The following is an 18,550-nucleotide window of genomic DNA, read 5'->3' as shown; positions in this document are numbered from 1 at the left end:
ATTTTTCCCAGGCTTTGTTTCTTTTTGTTTATTCTTTTTTTGCACAGAATAAAGAACAAAAATCCCTATTTAGCAGGCAAAAATACATCCTTACATAGGATAGTTGATCTGAGTTAATGGCTGCTTTCTCAAGCATGTTTTCTTAAGTTTTTCCATAGTCTGTAATTTAATAAATAAGTTCTTAAGTCCCTTTTAGGACAGCATTCATTGCACAGGTTGAATAACAAGCTAAATGCTGTAGCATGTACAGGTAAAATGAAGCTTGTATACACACACTACAGTGTAAACCACACAAGTCTTCAACATAACCTCACTGAGCTCGGTACAAATCCTATACAAAATGGCTACAGAGCAATATTGAGATCTGAATCATGTCAATATCCTCACTGCCCACATCCATGCATGCCCTTAAAAGGCCCCAGTGAGAGTCACATGAGGAAATGGGGCAGCCCCGTCCAGTGACCACGGTCTCCAGGTTTACAGTGGCTGCCCCTCTCTCACCATTTCTTGTTCCGAGGTTTCAGCTCCTCGGCAGCATTCCTCAGGAAGATGTAGTTCTTTTTCTGGGGATTGTAGTACTCATGACCCTGGGGGATGCAGAGTTTAAGATTGTGAGCGACTTTTGACTTCTGGCAACAGTAAAAAGGTGAATTTTGTATACTACAACTTCTGGAAAGACTTTACACCGCCTACCTTCGACCAATCATAACTGGAAGCATATGCAAAGATGTTGCCATTGTGGTTGAAGCAGCAGGCTGTGATGGGCTGGTCGAGCTGCTCTGAGGTCTTCAACTTGGTGCGGGCATCTTTGTCCCAGAAACTGAAGCGTCCATCTGATCCCACAGTAGCCAGTGTGCCATGGACAGGATGGAAGGAGATGGCATTCACCTGATGGGAGATGATATTATTATAAAAATCATTAACTTACACAGCTGAATTCAAAGACACCCCAAAAAGTGAAAAAAATCATGCGGCAGGCTAGTCCATTTTGCTTAAATTTCATTGCAGCAACTCAAAATGGTACTCAGTAGTTTCTAAGGCCCCCATGTGCTTGATGTCAGGACATGCTCCTAATGAGACAGAGGATGGCGCCCTGGGGTATCTCGTTCCAGAACTGGACCAGGGAATCATTGCGCTCCTGGACCGTCTGAGGTTTCTGATGGGTTGAGGATCTTCTACAGCCCTGTCCAGCTTTCCTAGAGACAACGCTCGTCTCCTGGATTCTCCTCCATGCTCTTGAGACTGTGCTGGGTGAAACAACATATCTTCTGGCAATGGCACGTATTGATGTACCATCCTGGAGGAGTTGGACTACCTGTGCAACCTCTGTAGGATCCAGGTATTGCCTCATGCTACCAGTGGTGACGCTGACCCTAGCCAAATGCAAAACTAGTGAAAAACAGTGACAAAAGATGAGGAGAGAAAAAGTGCCAGTGGCCTCCATCTGTAAAACCATTCCTGTTTTGGGGGTCGTCTCATTGTTGCCCCTCTAGTTCACCTGTTGTTGATTTCATTAACACCAAAGCAGCGGAAACTGATTAATAACCCCCTTTGCTACTTCACTGACCAGATCACAATTAATCTTAATTATTAAGATTCTGAGAAATTACAGACAGCTTACAGCATAGATGTCCTGTGGAGTAGTTGTGTTGGTTCCATTGGACCTGTGGCACTTGAAGGTGAAGTTATCTTTGGCTCTGAAAGGGATCAGGGAATACATTCATGTCTTATGTTGCAAGAATAATTTCTTTCAATGAGCTCTTCACTGAATCTGAGAGGTGGATTGCTTTAGCCACGTACGGGTTTGGAGGGTTGATATAGTGGATCGCCACTCTGCCTTCAATGCTTCCCAGAGCAAAACCCGTAGGCTTGTTCTGCTTGTCCTTGAATATGGCAACACAGCGGTGCTGCAAGATAAGAGCAGGACAGTGCATTAGATCAGACGGCAGTCAAACATTTATAAGGCTTGGCTTTATATTTGTAATGAAGATAAATCTGGCTGCATAGCAAACTACAAGAAATAGTGAATAAAGGAATTAAAAAATTAGGAATGGGAGATGACAGTTTATAGTGGAAGAAAATTCACCTGATGTTTGAGAGGAGAGTCTATTCTGCGAAACTCAGAGGGTTGGTTCTCTAGTTGGTACACTATCAGGCCTCTCTCAGCTGTGGCAACGACTGCCATGGGATACACCTACAAATCACAAGGAGGCATGTAAAAGAAAACAATCCATCGTATACTCGACAGGCACTAGAATTCATGTTACACTCATTATAAAGCACTCACAACATCTGCACAGTAGCATCTTTCTGGCATCTGCAGCGACATCATAGGATTGGGAGAGCGTGTGTCCCAGAACTAGAAAGGAAAACAGAGAAGCTATTATGTTTCCTGTTGCTACTTTAGTTAATATTTCAACACTACAAGTGGTTTTAAACATTGCTTGATAAAACTAGATGTCCAAAAACCAAAAACAAAAAAAAAAATGTAAATGACTAAATAGTTGCTGACTGGTAAGATGCTGATGGTCCAGAGAAAAGTGAAATTTAACTAATCATAAAAACATTTCTGAAGTTTAATGTCCCATAAGCTGTTGGCCTCTTCTAGACCAAACTCCAAGCAGCACTGTGTGTAAATAAAAAAAAATGCAGGAACCTAATTAATTTAATGGGATGAGTAAGCAGACACAGCAGAATACAAGTACAGATGGATTTGGGAGAAGATAAAATATGAAGCAGTAGTTCAAGTCACCGCATGTTAGTCACACCCATGCTGGTAGATGCACTGTATGCTACAGAGTGGTCTAATGCTTTCAGTTTATTGCCTAAATATTTTGACCCATGTGGACTGAGGCTTATTTCGGTTAATTTGTCCAATTAAATTTGAATTTCAAGTGGAAAATAAAAATTTAATAGTCAGGCAAACAGATCAGACATTGGTTAAATTCCTTAACATTTCCTCCAATTTGGATTCGAAAACTCCCAAGTTAAAGCCGAGTCTGCACCCTAAAACAATAATCATGATACTGTAACTGAATATTATTTGATAATTATCTAAAATAACAAAATGTGACCAAAATACATAGAAAAAATATTTCACAGTCTAAAATATGTCAATTTAATTTTAATAAATCATTTTTTAAATCTTGAACATCTGTTGACCTGCAGAAAGTGATCTCACAACCTTATCGTGTGGACCCTCAGAACCACTGACCTAATGCATCTTTGGACTGATCTCAATGTGATATTGTCTGGCAAGGTGCCACATCGGTCAATCAAGTTCAAGAGATTATTTTGTGAGAAGAGAACCATTTTCCCGCTGCTCATCAGAGATTCATCACAATGAAAAATAATATAGCTGCTGCCTTAATAACAGCTTAGAGTTTTAACTTAAACAAGACTTTAGGCTTTTCAGATGTTGTAAAAGGCAGGACTAAATCATTCAGTCAACTAAATCAAATCATCATCATTTTCAATCATTAAAATATGCCCATTGTACCTTCAATGTTTTGTCCCAACTGCCAGTCATGATACAGCTGTAGTTCGGGGCTTTTATCCAGTGGATTGCTTTAATGGGACCATCATGCTGTGAAGAGAAACAATGAAAGGTATACTGTAAGATGATTCTGCCTCATTCATGGCCACATAATTGATCTGTGGGCTCTCATCCAACCTGTGCAATCTGCATTGCTTGATTGCTGTTAAGATCCCACATCTTTGCTGTCTTGTCACAGGATGCAGTGAAGACTTTACTTCCATCCTGATTAAAGAGAATGGCACATCATAAATTATTCCACAGACCAGCAGCTTCCAGTGCGGAGCTTAAATTACTTTGTTTGATAAACCTACATCGCTCCAGCATACATCCAGCACCGGACCCGTGTGCATCTGTTGGGCTTTGGGGACAGTCTGTCCATTGTCCTGCACCTCCCAGCAGCGAACCTGAGGCCAGATTACATAACACAGTAGAGCTGTGTAAACTTGTGAGTACATTACGAACTAAGTATCTAGTGTCTGAACTCAATCTGTTACTGTGCCCAAGTGGTGCATAAATAACTCACATCGTTAGCCCAGGATCCTCCAATGAGGAAGTTCCCTGGCATGGTGGGGGGACTGAAGGCCAGACAGCTGATACTGTCATCTGGAGGTGAAGTCACTTCAACATCCTAAAAAACAAACCCAAACATTAAGATGTCAGGCATATAGGGGGACGACCGTTTTCAGTAAGATACAATCACAATTTATCAAATGTTTTTCTCCTGATTCGTAGTTTACCTTCATGGGATTATGGCTGTCTGTTGTGGTGCTTCCAAAGACACCGGTCCCTCCTGTTCCAAAACCGGAGCTTGTGCCAAACAAACTCATTATGCATTAATCTTATCCTAATTCCCGCCTGGGAGAGAAGACAGAGAGAAGCAAGGTGCATTTTACATAATGACAGATACACATCCATTTCCTTGCTGTCATATACATCAGACGACCAAAACAAACTGAGCCTGAAGGTGTGCTAACGAGCCGAGACTTTACGCGCCTGTCGTTACATAGTTAACGTAATGGCAAAAACCTTGTAACATTAAATCAGTTTTACTACCAGGCAACTGCGCTCATGTAGCATTTTATGATATAATTAGGTTAAATACAGGGAAACCAAGTCGTAGCTTAGCTTAATAGCTAATGTTGATGCTAAGTATCGATGCTAGCTTACGCATGTTAGCAATTTCGTTAACACACCGATGAATGGACAGTTGAAATCAGGGTATTGTGTACAAAACTGCCCCTTTACTGATAGATTTTAGTCAATATATGGTCGATACATTAAATATGAGACAAAAAAAATAACATAGCTAACGTTAGCTAAATCCGTTTACTGACCATATCACTGTGTCGGCAGTTCCTGGACTAAAAACATTCCTGCGCGGAAAACACCCCACTTAAACACCGCATCGCCAACAGTACCGACGCATAAAAATATGGACATACATACCCCCAAAGTGGTTTAACTGTGGCTGTAAACTTGCAGCACTGGAAATGCCAAAATGATTTCCCTCGGCAAAAGTGTGGCGCTTGTTCCTTGAAGCGCATGTGTCGCAGCTTGATGACGTTTAGCCGCGGATTAATACGACGCAATCTCAAGCATGAACTCTAGGGGGCATCATTTACTTCTCCTCTTTCCATTAGTGAACTCTGATCTTGGATAACGGTGAGTTACAAACCTTGAGACATCTGACATCTGCTTGGCATCTGATGTCAGGAAAGAGAGTTTTAGTCTATTTCTGTAGTCATACATTAATGACTTACTCTGTGTGCTGCTAACTGAGCCCTATTTTCCTTTTAGTATTTGTTTGGATCTGAAAAATTAAATATAGCTACTGAATTAGTTTCATAATAAGTGTTATGAAACTAATGTGACAGGGACTGGAACCCTTCAGGTCTAAATGATTTCTTTAGCATCCTAGTAAATCAGTGACACGTGTAAAGCAATTGGTATGCAGCAAAAAGAAACAATTCATCAGTTCAGCATATCTTTCCAAATGAATAAAATAAATAAGCAGTATGCAGTTCGTATCCTCTGTTTCTAAAACAAGTTTACATCTGTTCAGTGAAGAAAAGTTGAGCCTTTTATTTCAGTGTTCTATATTTTATTTGAGGTATTTTTCTAGTCATGAGGTATTGCGTCATAGGTATAATTCATTGGGCTACGACTGAAACCACTCTTAGGTTATATAAAGAAACATGGACTGACTGCTTGGAGTGCCATCATGGTGTGGAACGACTGTTATTGCTACCACAGATGACTGCTTCTGTCTTTAACATGGAGTATAAAAAGAAAGATAACCTTTTAGACTTTTCCTTTAACCTTTGAGCAGATGGACTCACTGTTCAATTCTAGATAATTACTGAAGCACACATCCTCTCTTGAACAAGTACAAGACACTATTTCCCTATTTTGTAAACTAGCCATTGCAGTACTGTACATAAACCAGCCTCATGCTTTTCTATTTTGCTCTTATCTCTCTTCACCTGTGTTTTATTTCCTTCTTCAGCTTCTTTTCATCCTTTTTCTAACTTGCCTTATCACCAACTGGTATTTGGCAAATATTCCGGCGAAAGAGTTCTTAGTTGTTATCAGATTTTTGGCTGCAGTCTCCATCACCCCTTATTGGAGAGCCTTTTTTTTTCCTGATGTCAATTTAGGAAAGAGATCAACCTTTTCCAGGATGACCAGTAAAGGGGCCTTAACCCTGTTAGAGGACATGTTGGCATTCACTCATTCTACTGAAGAGTCCTCATAAAAGAAATGTTTACAGACTCAAACCTCTGAAGTCTAACTATTTATACTATGTATCATGTAGAGACAAAGACAATAAAATCACTTCTATCACATTTAATCATTTTTCAGATGTGTTTAAGCTATGTTTGTGCTAATCGCTGTTTTGTTTAAAGACATTTTTCTGTTCTGTGGGCTGATAATGCTTTGTGTGGTTATCACTGAAGATTTGTGAGTCGATGACGTGCCATCTTTGACAGCTTTGTAGTTCCGTGTCAGACCTACAGCTGTGTTTGTGCTGTAAAAAAATAAAAGATACAGTGTGTACAAAGATCTTCCTAAATGATCTGAAGTGAATCTAGAGGGTTAAATAGTTACTATTAAAGAAGATTTATAAATGTTTGTAGTGGACATGGAGGACACTTGAGTTTATATAAGTTTGCAGGGATGAGTCATGTAGAGTGACCTATTCAGCGAAAACATCTCAAGTGACCAGTTTGTAGTGCTAATGTAACTTTGATTTACATTTTATTTGGATACTTGGAGTGTGAATGAAATAATTTAAGAGTTGCTGCAGTGATTTCCTTCTTTCAAAAAAAAAAAAAAGGATGACGGGCAGACACGCATGTTTGCAAACTGACATTTCAGTTTGTTGCTAAGCTAATTCAGTAATTTATTCCCTTTGGTTTTACGAGCTGGTTCAGTAGCTGCTCTGAAGCGCGCGTAAAAAATTTGTACCTCAGAGTTGGATTCTTGCTTTGTTTCTTATCACCTGCCCCCACCCTCATTAGCTCTCTTAAGCATTCACAGCGCTTTGTGCAGTAGCCTATGCTTTACACATGGTTATAATTCAATGGGGCCACTGACATGTCCCTTCATGTATCTGGACTGCTGTTGATCACTCAACAATTAGGGTGGGCCTGGCTGAATTGTTTCAGTTCAAAGTTGTCTGCATTGAAGAAGGGATTACGGGATTTTCTCTTTTTACCTTTAGACTGATCGTTTAGGGTTGGAGTACCTCCATGTGCACTGCTTTGAGGCACATAACAGTAAGTGTATAAACTGTATATCCCCCAAAATAGATGCATTTTTAAATGTTAAAAAGTGACCTTTACAGTCCTTTTATAGAGGCTGGCTGCCAAGCTACTGTATTCAGAGACCAAGAAGAAACCATCAGCTCAATAATTAGATCCCATTCTCATCAATGACCAAACAATCTTGACTAAAGGACTCACTGATTGTACACTTGAGTTTCAAAAGTCCACAGCCATCCATCTAATTACCAAGATAGTGCACTATTTTGATAGTCGCCCTACTTTTCATTGCCTCACCCCCACACGCTGTCCCAATCCATGGAGTCTTGGTTTACCCTCGGCTGCTGCCCCTCCCCGACGCAACTCCTCAATAAAATCCATTCTCCAGTTTCCATCAAGAGGAGCGCACGGCTGGATCACACAGACAGGGTGCAGTGGTAGATGATGGGGGAATGATACTCGGCATTGATAGCGTGTTTTCCTTTTTCCACATGTAAGAGGTCTCCTTGCGAAGGAACCACACATCCAGTCTTATCTGTCGACTAGTTAGATCCGCGCGTAAAACTGGGATTAAAAATGGTGACAAGCGTCTTGGCAACGGTAGCCGTCCTCCTGTCGTGGTGTCAGTGCGCGGTGGCCACGCGAGTCGCTTTCTCCAACTTCTCAGTGGACAACTCCGTGGACAGCGATGTGCGCTCCAGCTTCATCCAACGGCGCCTGCGGAGCCAGGAACGCAGGGAGATGCAGCGGGAGATCCTCTCCATCCTGGGGCTGCCCCACCGTCCGCGCCCTCTTGTGCACACCAAGCACAATGCCGCGCCGATGTTCATGTTGGATCTGTATAACACCATCTCCACGGACGCAGGGCCCGGGTATCCATACTACCAGACCGTCATACCGACCCAGACGTCTCCAATGGTGACCCCTCAGGACAGCCGCTTTCTGGATGACGCAGACACCGTGATGAGCTTTGTTAACCTCGGTAAGTTTATATGTGACTTTTTAATTTATGGACAAACAAATACCACAAAACAACAATTAATTTAATCAAAAATGTATCGTAATGTCATAATCTACTGACATTCAAGGGCCCCAGAATTTATCTTTAACCATTAAACCATACTTTAGAGACTTATTCAGGGCTTTACTGTGGCGTTTGTGCCTTTTTTTAAATTGAAAATGTAATTTCTTTATATGACTTCAACTTCAGCTCATTTCAGCTCAGGCATTTTAACCTTTATAATCTGACTAAGTCAATTTGAGAATCAAAGTCTTCATTGCTTACAATTCCCTCACAGCTCCTACCAATACTACTAATACTAGTTGTTGTTCAGTTAATTGAGCCACTGTGTCTGACACTGTGGCTTTTGGGTGACTTTATTCACCTGAAATCAAGCATTATCCAGGCTGTAAATGTTATGACAACACCCATGTATCCGATTTCCCCAGAATCCCCTCAAAGCTCTGGGGGAGAGGCTTAAGCGCGGCTTTGTCTCGCATGACTAGAAGTTGAACATTCATTTCTAAAACCCCAGGGAGTGAGAGGAGACTAAGATCAAGCTACAAACTGAATGTAATCATGCTGCTGCTGTTGTAATCTCTCTTTTTGTGCAGGTGCCTGTGTGTGCACTCTTGCATCTGTCCCAGTTAACATGATTATTTGGAGGATCACTCAGATATTACTGATTATAATTTTATAAAAGGTAAATCCTACTTTGTTTCCCTTGGAGATCCTATATGGCAACTCTGATATGGGGAAACGGTACACAACATGGTGCTTGAGACTGTGGTCACATCCACAACCCACTAGTGCCTGTGAAGATATGAAGTTTGTTCTTCGTAGATGCAGTACGTCTCCAGGAAAGCTTCAACATTCCAGTTTGATTGTTTGTCACCAGCAAGCCCTCAAATAAACAGCCATTTAGAGTTTTTTTTTTTTTTAAATCAGCACATGTTGTTAATACAAAACATTTGGAGGCCGTAAGAAAATATCAACATTTCATGTCCCCAGTCATGAACTTTAAACTGACAGACTTTTTGTTAATGAGATCTGGAAACTCTGCGTCTGGAAACCAACAGCAGATTTATGTGGTTTCACATTGGAAAAGTTTGATTATAAAGAGGAAGGAGGGGGAAAAAAAGACACAATGAGTTTGTATTATTTCTCTCCCAAAGCCATAGTGGCCTGCTGGGCTGATGATTGGATTGGATTATTGAGTTTTTAGCTCAGGCTCCTACATTCTGCCTGAGTCTTTCTTGGTGGTCTGTTGATGATCACTCCAAGACCGAACTGGAATCTCTGCATCTTTAAGAGAAATGAATGATGTTTGAGGGCCTGGAATGATCAACTCCTGAGATCGTTCTCTAAAGCCTACATTCATGTTGTCTCATTGTCATGCATGGAGACGTGACCTGACCGGATCACTGTCTTGTAGCTGCTCTGCAGCGCTCAGCTCTGCATCTCCTCACGTCGACCTCTTTGTTTACTGCTGCTGAAGTCCTTGCCTGGAGACATGTACACATGCGTTCAGTTTGGGCCTTCCTGCACTGACCACAGCACACCTGCAGAGCATGAGAAAACAGCCTAATGAGCAGAAATGTCCCTGGCTTTTATTTTCAAAACAGAACTTAGTGCAAAATGCTCTCGGAGCAGAGGGAATGACCGCGGTGATGAAGAACAGAGGGATTATTGTGTTTTTGAGAACGAGCAGGAAGAAATGTGCTTGTCCTGCTAAGCTGGCCTGTAGGTACCGTAAGGAGATCATGCTAAGAACTTCTTTCACCAAGCCAGAAAAACCTCATTAGCCCTTTTCTGCGTTCATTTGGAAAACAATTGCTTTCTTATCACTCAACGGTACCTCTGTTCCTTCTTTCTTTTCTTTTTAAGCTATGCTGTCAAACTTGCCAATACATGCAGATATTTATGGATTTCAAAGATAACAATATACTGACTTACCTCTCATAAATTGAAACTCATACATGCCACAAATGAATAGACAGAGTTTCAGTGCTCTAACCAGCTCTCCTTTTCATGACTTTTTGTGCCGATATTGTGACACATCTGAAACCCCCCAGGTTGAATTGTCAAGAACATATTTACTATAAAATTGAAATAGGTTAATTATAGCAGTGTGGCTGTGTGGCCCTGCAGTGTCAGGAGAAATCTGAAGTGTTGAAAAGCCTCCCAGGGGTAAGTTTGCATATCTGAGGTCTGATCTCTGCAGCTAATGGTCCCTAACGTAAACACACCAAGTCCTTACAAGCAATTATTGCTTTCATAAAATCACCCCTCGTTCCCTTCCAGCATTTAATTGCGGTCAAACAAATGACTCGCAGAGTTCAGAATGCACTGCTCTTAATGACAAGCGGCTTGTGTGTGTTTTTGCGCTGTTAAAAGTGTTTTTAGAAGACTGTGAGTCAGAGTGTGTGTGTGATCTCTGTAGCGCTCTGTTTTCAGTGCTGGGTTCTGTGAACATGGAGGTCTGCACACTGAAACAATAGTGGACCATCGGTAGGAACACAGAAGGATGTCATGATGATGTCATGGTGTGTGCCAGCGGGCAGGATGTGTTTAAGGTGGCTAATCATTGCTCCGCTCTGCACACCTTCACCAGAGACTGCTCTTTCCAAGGACAAGCTCTTTGACTAATGCTGTAAAAACATGACACTGGAAAGCTCCAGGAAGCTTTGGGGTCATTCTGACCGCCATTTTTCTGGAAACTCTGAGTGAGTGAGCTGCAGCATGGATGAGGACTGGACGGAAACCCCACAGTGTCACCAGCCACTGCTGCTCTACATCGACAGTCAGAATGAAATCACTGGCTGCTGATGCACTGCAGAATGAACATGGAGGTGTGGTGGCCTCAAACTCTGGTAGTAAAGACACACATGAATTTGTGTGGCTCTCTCTGCTTTATGTGAATGTGTTTGTAAAAGCTCACTGGCTGCTGTGGTTTTCCGGGCTGTGCCTTAACGGGCCTTTTCTTGTGGCCAGCACATGTGTGCAATTTAAACACGGAGCCAAACTGAGCCATGAATGTGTTTTTTCTTTCTCCCCCACATTGGCATGTATGGCAGACCTGACTTAACTGATGTTTAGATCAATCACTTCAGTCATGGAAGCAGAATCTTTCCTATTTCTGACAGAGTGCTCCCGAGCTGCGGGCAGAGCAACACACATCAGAGAATCACTTAAATCAACAACCATTTTGACAGATCCTACAACCACCAACTGGTTTACCATCTGATTGTACTGAGTGATTTGCCATTTCCACGTCCGTCCAAACTTTCTGTTCAAGGGCCTGAAGGACTTTTTACTGTGCGTAACAGTTGAGGAAAAAAACAATAAACCATTCATCATGGTGATATGACCATCCGGTGGCCTATAGCGGGATCACATGTTAAAAACACATCAGTCACCACCAGTTGTTCAGGTTTGATCAACATTATTCCATCATGTCTTCTTTTGACAGTTGATCAAGATCTTCAGTTGAAAGAGCACGCGAGAGAGTTCCGCTTCGACCTTTCCCGTATTCCAGAGGGAGAGGCCATCACAGCCGCAGAGTTCAGGATCCACAAGGATTTCATCCAGGAGCGTAACGAGAATGAAGCATTCAGAGTCACCGTATACCAGGTCTTGCAAGTGCCACCTAACAGGTAAAGGTGTTTTTGTTCACAGTTTTAGTTCATTACTTCTGCTGCTCACCCTTTGTTACAAGAGTCAGTCTTTGTAGTCAGCTCGGTCCACTAAGGTGTTTAGTATTTTGATGTTGGTACGCCAGGTAACCTTTTTGTGACATCCACCTGTGGATCATCATGACTTTTTGCCACACTACTATCATAGTTCTAGTGATTTTGGTTTGTTCGTCCTTCCATCAAGTCCAAGCCTTTATCCTCATTTTTATTTGAGCAACAACAAGAATTCATCCATTTCAGGTCAGAATTTTAATGAAATAAAAGATGCTTAGACTTTTATTTAGGTGCTACCAGTTTTCACTCCTTAGATTTAAATTCCAGCAGTCGTTGTTCTCACACAATAATAACTTAATGGCATCATGATGGTAAATGTTTTTATTTTCACAGTGGTATCTCTAATGTGTCAAAGATGCATTTCCTGTTCTGGATGAAGGGTGCTAGGTAACTAGTACAAGAGCATGTTAGCATACTGACATAATGTCCAGTTCCTTTAATACAGTTCAACACCTGCAATGAAATCCCATTCACCTCCATCATCTTGAGGTGGTTGCAGAAATCTTTGGTGATCTGACCCTTTCCAAGCATTTCCATGTCTCGTAATTGACTGAATGTTTTATATGATTACCATCCTTTACTAGTAACACAGTACGAGTTGTGTGGCTGAGTTTAATTTTTAAATAGGCTCTATACTTTGTGCTACTGTGTGTCTGTCAGTGAAAAGTGGTTGTGAGGCTACATTTCCCCTACGGCTTAGTTCTGCTGATGTTAGTGTCAGCACCGGCGCTGTTTACACAGACATTAGTCTCAATTACAGAAACTCAGAGGTTCTCTCCAGAGCAGTTTACCCTCACACCGTCAGAGCAGGACAGTCCCCCGGAGACCTGCGTTTATATCAAGCAGCTCTGACTGCAAATAACAAGCCGTCACTCTTTCTATCACACAGGTGGCCATTCCTCCATGTTTCTGTCCGTCTGACGGTCTCAAGCTGTGTTTTGTCCGCCTGCCTCTCTGTGTTGCTCTCACACTGTTTTCCTCTTAAAAACCACATGTGAAATTACAACTCAGAGGACACTGCACTCTTTCTCACAAATCAAAGCTCCAACGCATTATGAAGTCTCTCTGACCTGATTGACTCGGCCTTGCTGTTGCATGGCTGGATGAACCTAAGGCGTCTGGCTCCTTAGGTCTAAAATATCTCAGCAGTCTTTGTATTTATTCCCCAGACACCCAGAAAACAAACAGTTCTCCAGTCGATCAATCAGTTAGTCGTTCGAGAATAGTTTTTTAATAACTGATGAATCATTTAAATCATAAACTTCTCCACAAATATTTCAGATATTTGCTAGTTTTCCGAGTTTTTATTTATTTATCTTTTTTACTTTTGCTCAGACAAGACAAAACATTTGAGTGTGTTTGCTTGGACTTTGGGTAATGTTGCATTCATCTCACATTCAGTTAATAAAGGAAATCATTGTCAGACACAAGTTAAGGAAATCTGATGCAACATAATTATACAACAAATGCTCAAGGTCATTATAAAGGAAAACAAGTCAATCTCATCCTTTCACATGGTTTCTCTCTGCAAGTTCAGAACCTGAAGCTAAAAGTGGCAGATATCTTACTGTTAATATGTTCCTGAAATGCATCTATCAAATTGACCGTTTGCTTTTCCTAACTGGTAATTCCTGTCTCATTGAGTTCTTCTTCAGTGCTGTGCTAAAATACCCAGTCAAAAGTTCAATAGTTCAGTCAAATTCAATATTTTAACTGTTTGAAACATGACCCCTTTTCATTAGACAAAGGTCATGTCAGATTGAACCTTTATCTGTGACGGTGGGGCCGAGGACGGTGTTAAGGGCAGCACCATTGTCATTCACAGACACACAAAGGCCAGACAGACGAGCAGGCAGCAGGCAGGACAAAAGACAGACGTCTGCCTCACATCTGAAGCTCCGTCTGCAAACAAAGCAATTGTTTGTGAAATCTGCCCTGAAGACGACACACACCAGTCTGGGGTTTTCTTAAGGGATGTTAAGAAAGTGCTGCTTTGATAGTGGTCACAGCAGGGGGACCACATGGTCCTGAGTATTAGCTGTCAAAGGGAATTTATCCTGGATTTGAAATGATTAAAAATTGAAATTTGGATTGAAACTAAATAAAATAAAACAAAAGCACATTGCATTGTAAAGTCCTGATACAGAACTTAACCTCCACCCACAAGACACAGACACACACAGCAGATCAGCGGACAGACACGAGGTTTTTCCCTTGTGATTCCCTGGCAGGACTGTTCTACATGTATTCTTGTTTATTTTGGGGAAATTTTGCCTTCAGTTTGTTTTTTCAAAAAATTAAACACATTGTCGAGTTGACTGATTGACTGATCTCTTCTGTTTCTGGCTTTTTTGTTGCTTTTAATGTGTTTTGTGGTGTTGCTGTTGCAACATCCTAAAACTGAGTGACTGTCTGTTAGAAATGCTATAGTTTTGAATTGCTTTCACCCTGAGTGTACCCTCAAGCACTAGGCTCAAAGTTAGCAGTTCAGTTTAACAGCTCCTCTTCAGATCCACTGTGCTGGTGTGTGTAACCAAAACACCATAAAACAACTTGTCCTCATACTTTATAACTGGAAGTATTACAGGACCACACATGTCGTTTCACCACTTTTAGACCATTAAATACCAATCTTATATAATTTGCATGACAGCAAAACTTTTTTCTAAGCATACCACAGAGCACTAGATTGTCTTCATATGTTCCTGAAAGCCCATTAATTTTAACAAGGGATGAAATCCGTTTGTGCTGAAAAACACGCAGTAGATAACACATCATGGCGGAGATTTCATCAACGTTGCATTTTGCATAAGTTAAGTTATCTTTGTGGACTCGTGTCGTGACTGAGATTTCAGTTTGCAGCCAAACAAGTATATGTCACTGAAAAACTGTTTTGACACGGAGTGCTTTTAGCCTTGAAATCCCTTGAATTTATTTACATTTTGTGCTCTCCTCAGTGAAGTGGAGCTGCTGCTGCTGGACCAGAGAGAGGTTTGGGCTTCAGAAGAGGGCTGGCTGGTGTTTGACTTGACCACTACAAGTAACCTCTGGCTGGTCAGCCCTGAACTCAATCTCGGCCTACGCCTGGTCCTGGAGGACAGCCATGGTTAGTGACTACACCATCCCATGTGGTGGCATCCATACAAGCAACAACAATATGAAGGCTATAACCTTAATCTATGGATTGAATCCTCTACATCCTATCGATATAGAGTTTTAAAATAAGACTGTGGCTGATGGGCTTATATTAGAATAAATAAATACTGTTTAGTACTGACGCTGATGTGGGTTTTCGGCGCATTGAGTCACTAGTTCCTCTTGTCTCCCCCTGTAGGTCAAAGGAGGAATCCCCGGCTGGCTGGTCTGGTGACAGGCAGTGTGCCTCAGGACAAGCAGCCCTTCCTGGTTGTCTTCTTTAAAACCAATGAGGTGCGATTCCGCAGCGTCCGCTCAGCCCACGGCCAAAAGGGGCGCCAGTCCAATCGCTCCAAACCTCAGAGGACTGTCCAAGATGCCCTAAAGGCAGTGGAGGCTGCAACAGGTGCCTGAAAAGTCTCATCATCATAGAGCTTAGTAACTTTAATCAGCCACCTTTGACATCACATTTGCATATTCTCAATTTCAGATAATCTTGGCATCTCTAAAGAAGGATGTAGAAAGCACGAGCTGTATGTCAGTTTCAGAGATCTGGGCTGGCAGGTAAGATACATGATTTTCATTTTTGATAAATTTTTAAAAAAAGTGATAATTGTCTGACAGTGTTATTTTATCTGTTCAGGACTGGATCATAGCACCAGAAGGCTATGCAGCGTATTACTGTGAGGGGGAGTGTGCCTTCCCTCTCAACTCGTACATGAATGCCACCAATCATGCTATTGTGCAAACTCTGGTAAGCCCCAAACAGTCCCTGATCAAAGGCACTTTCACTTCAGCCTCCGCTCTCTTTGACGATTTATTTGTGCTTCTTCTCACTGCAGGTGCACTTTATCAACCCTGAGACAGTACCCAAGCCCTGCTGTGCTCCCACTCAGCTCCATGGTATCTCAGTACTCTATTTTGACGACAGCTCTAATGTCATCCTCAAGAAGTATCGCAACATGGTGGTCAGAGCCTGTGGCTGCCACTGACTGCACGCATCCCCTTCACTTCTGCAAACCTGGACAGATGATGAAGGAAGGCAGAAGAGGAGTGACCAGAGACAAGAGAAGACTGACTGGCTGGTCACCAGGGAGCTCTTGACGCAGATCAAGCTTTATGCTGCTGGTCTGTTTTTATGACCAGCAGCTGAGCTGGCTGTAACCACTACCACAGCCCAATAAGAACTGGACACAAAGAGAGACTGAACAAAGGATATTATTTTTGTTTTCCTTTGATCATGACTAAAAAAAGAGAGGCTTCGTGCAGTTTATTCACAAGCTGAAACAGAACTCTTATTGCTAAAAGCCCAACATAAAAAGTAACCAGAGATCTTATCATGTGCAACACATACCTGCATTTTGAGACAAGAATATAAAATATTGCCTGTGTGCTAATGTGTATTTGGTAACAGAATTCATAAAACATCAGAGCTCTGTCTTTCTGTTGAACTTCTGCACCGTGACTTTTGGAACAGCTGGATAAACTTGTGTCCAGAAAAAAAAATCTGTGCTCTCCGACAAACTTCGCCGGTGATCAGCAAGCCAGATGGAGCAGGTCAGGTGTAAGACATCTGGCAGCTCAACGAAGAATGACAGCGGAGTGGGATTCACACAGTAAGGCTGTTGGGTCTTATTTCCTGGCGCAGACGTACATCGCCACACCTCTGAAAGGCTTGAAGTCGGCAAGATGTCGATGATTCATCGTGGTGTGCACCGTCGCCTCCACTGCAGCTGCCTTCTGGTGTCAGACCAGAGCTGCAGGTGTGCAAAGAGAGGCTGTAATTTTACTTTGTCGCGTTAAGTGAGTTTAATAAATGCTAAAGAACCTGGTCTGATGAGTTTTCCTCAACAATGGCCTCAGCAGTGGAAGTAATAACACCCTTTGTCTTCAGTAATGAATGGGCAAGGAATAAGATTTACACAATGACATATTTATTTCTTTAACTTTGTTAAAGATTCAAACTGTGTGTACAGCACCTTATTTGCTCTAATTTCACATCATGGTTGAGTCCACACTGTCTGCTTGTTATACTCAGGAGGACATCACATCACAGACTGCGCCTTTCAAGTACTTAGAATAGCATGAGCATCCCCACACTTACCAGTGGGACATTTAAAAAGGTACAAAAAGCGAAGCATATACAAAATGTGCATTAAATGACCACCGGGCAGATAAAGACATTCACTCTGACTTTCACCATCATAGCATATAGCACTACGCCCTATAGCTGGTTACACAGACACATAGAATATATCTGTAAATAGAAAACAGAGGTAGAAGCGTAAATCTGACTCATACAATCAAATACGGCGTTGATTGTCAACATGAAACTCCCTCTTCAACTGACAAAGAACATTTTCAGGCTTCTAACTTGGAGTGGAATTTTCTTTTGTGATCACGAAGAACTCTTACATAACGTTAAGCAGAAGAGAGATAAACTTTAAACGGTATCATCGGCAGTGAAAGACCTGAGGGAGTAGTTTTATGTGCTTTTCGAGGAACGTGGGCTGATTTAGTCAGAACTGCCAGAATATCGTGAAGACTCACTCAAGAGCTAAAACTCGAACAATATTCTTTGAATCTGCAGGATTCCCCTTCAAATGTCACTGAATGGGCTCCCCCGTAGATTTATACTTTGGTTCAACACGTTCTCACAAAAATATTTCACATAGCCTGAGTTCCCTCACATGAATAAGATCTGAATTCTGCATTTTTACAGACTTTTATCTGGAGATGTAGCCTTGGATTGATGTTTTCAGTGTGTGATCCCTGACTAAGCTTGAGAAATACAGTATGTGCTAGAAAGTTTACCTCCAGGGGATCCTGAGAGTTAATCATACTGTGTCTTTCCTCTTTTGCTGTTACTCCTTAGATCCAAATCAGAAAAACAGTAAAGCACAGAAATGTGATTCAGGAGGTAGAAAGACAGCATATATAGGCTGATTACAGCACAGCTTAAAATAGACCCTGTCCACTACATGCAATTTGTCCCTGGACCTCTCAGCTCAGGGGCTGAATAGTGTCTCCTGCGGACTGTCTCTGTCCCCATCTTTTGGCCCCCTGCTTGCGGCTTTTGCTCCCCAGGATCCTGGGTGCACGGGGCAGTTTGTGGGTGTGGTGCCTTCAGGCCCTCTGCCCCTGCCTCTGACCGCTTGGGTGAGGATTTTGGCTCCAGAGTGGCCGGCAGCACGGGCTGAGGAGCTGAGATGGGCGTAAGAGCCAAGCAGATGTCCCCCACGCAGAGCTGACGGCACTGCAGGCCACAGAGACGAGCCGTCCTCTCCGGGCTGCAGGAAGACCAGCCCTGCCCACGCACAAAGAATGGGTACTCAACATACACATCCACCAACTCCTGGAGGAG

At 42.2% G+C, this 18,550-nt stretch overlaps 2 protein-coding genes across 2 annotated transcripts; one reads left to right on the top strand and one right to left on the bottom strand.

Moving 5' to 3' along the window:
- Positions 1 to 497: 497 nt before the first annotated feature.
- On the bottom strand, positions 498 to 5,125 carry rae1 (ribonucleic acid export 1; the record flags this gene model as incomplete). The annotated part of the gene is made up of 12 exons (XM_084542080.1): positions 4,985 to 5,125; positions 4,276 to 4,393; positions 4,062 to 4,166; positions 3,850 to 3,942; positions 3,674 to 3,760; positions 3,500 to 3,586; positions 2,288 to 2,359; positions 2,087 to 2,194; positions 1,801 to 1,907; positions 1,622 to 1,697; positions 694 to 888; positions 498 to 587 (listed from the first exon to the last, which is right to left on the bottom strand). The coding sequence occupies exons 2-12, from the start codon at positions 4,363 to 4,365 to the stop codon at positions 498 to 500; spliced, it is 1,110 nt and encodes a 369-aa protein (XP_084398206.1). The 5' UTR covers positions 4,366 to 4,393; positions 4,985 to 5,125.
- Positions 5,126 to 7,765: 2,640 nt separating this feature from the next.
- LOC311486828 (bone morphogenetic protein 7-like) lies at positions 7,766 to 16,906 on the top strand. Its single transcript, XM_084542844.1, has 7 exons — positions 7,766 to 8,284; positions 11,775 to 11,958; positions 15,009 to 15,157; positions 15,386 to 15,592; positions 15,677 to 15,750; positions 15,830 to 15,940; positions 16,029 to 16,906. Exons 1-7 carry the CDS (start codon positions 7,879 to 7,881, stop codon positions 16,176 to 16,178), a joined length of 1,281 nt encoding a protein of 426 aa, XP_084398970.1. The 5' UTR covers positions 7,766 to 7,878; the 3' UTR covers positions 16,179 to 16,906.
- The last annotated feature ends 1,644 nt before the right edge of the window (positions 16,907 to 18,550 follow it).

This window comes from Chelon labrosus (assembly GCF_963514085.1).
Source record: "Chelon labrosus genome assembly, chromosome: 4".
NCBI lineage: Eukaryota > Metazoa > Chordata > Actinopteri > Mugiliformes > Mugilidae > Chelon > Chelon labrosus.
Note: the sequence above shows the minus strand (reverse complement) of the source record. Positions and strands in the feature narration are given on the sequence as shown.

What these genes read in the sequence shown, in the direction of transcription:
- LOC311486828 (XM_084542844.1), top strand. Translation starts at nt 7,879, where the DNA reads ATGGTGACAAGCGTCTTGGCAACGGTAGCCGTCCTCCTGTCGTGGTGT. An exon ending in GGCAGTGGAGGCTGCAACAG is followed by an intron (nt 15,593 to 15,676) that starts GTGCCTGAAAAG and finishes TCTCAATTTCAG; the next exon opens with ATAATCTTGGCATCTCTAAA. An exon ending in ATGCTATTGTGCAAACTCTG is followed by an intron (nt 15,941 to 16,028) that starts GTAAGCCCCAAA and finishes TTCTCACTGCAG; the next exon opens with GTGCACTTTATCAACCCTGA.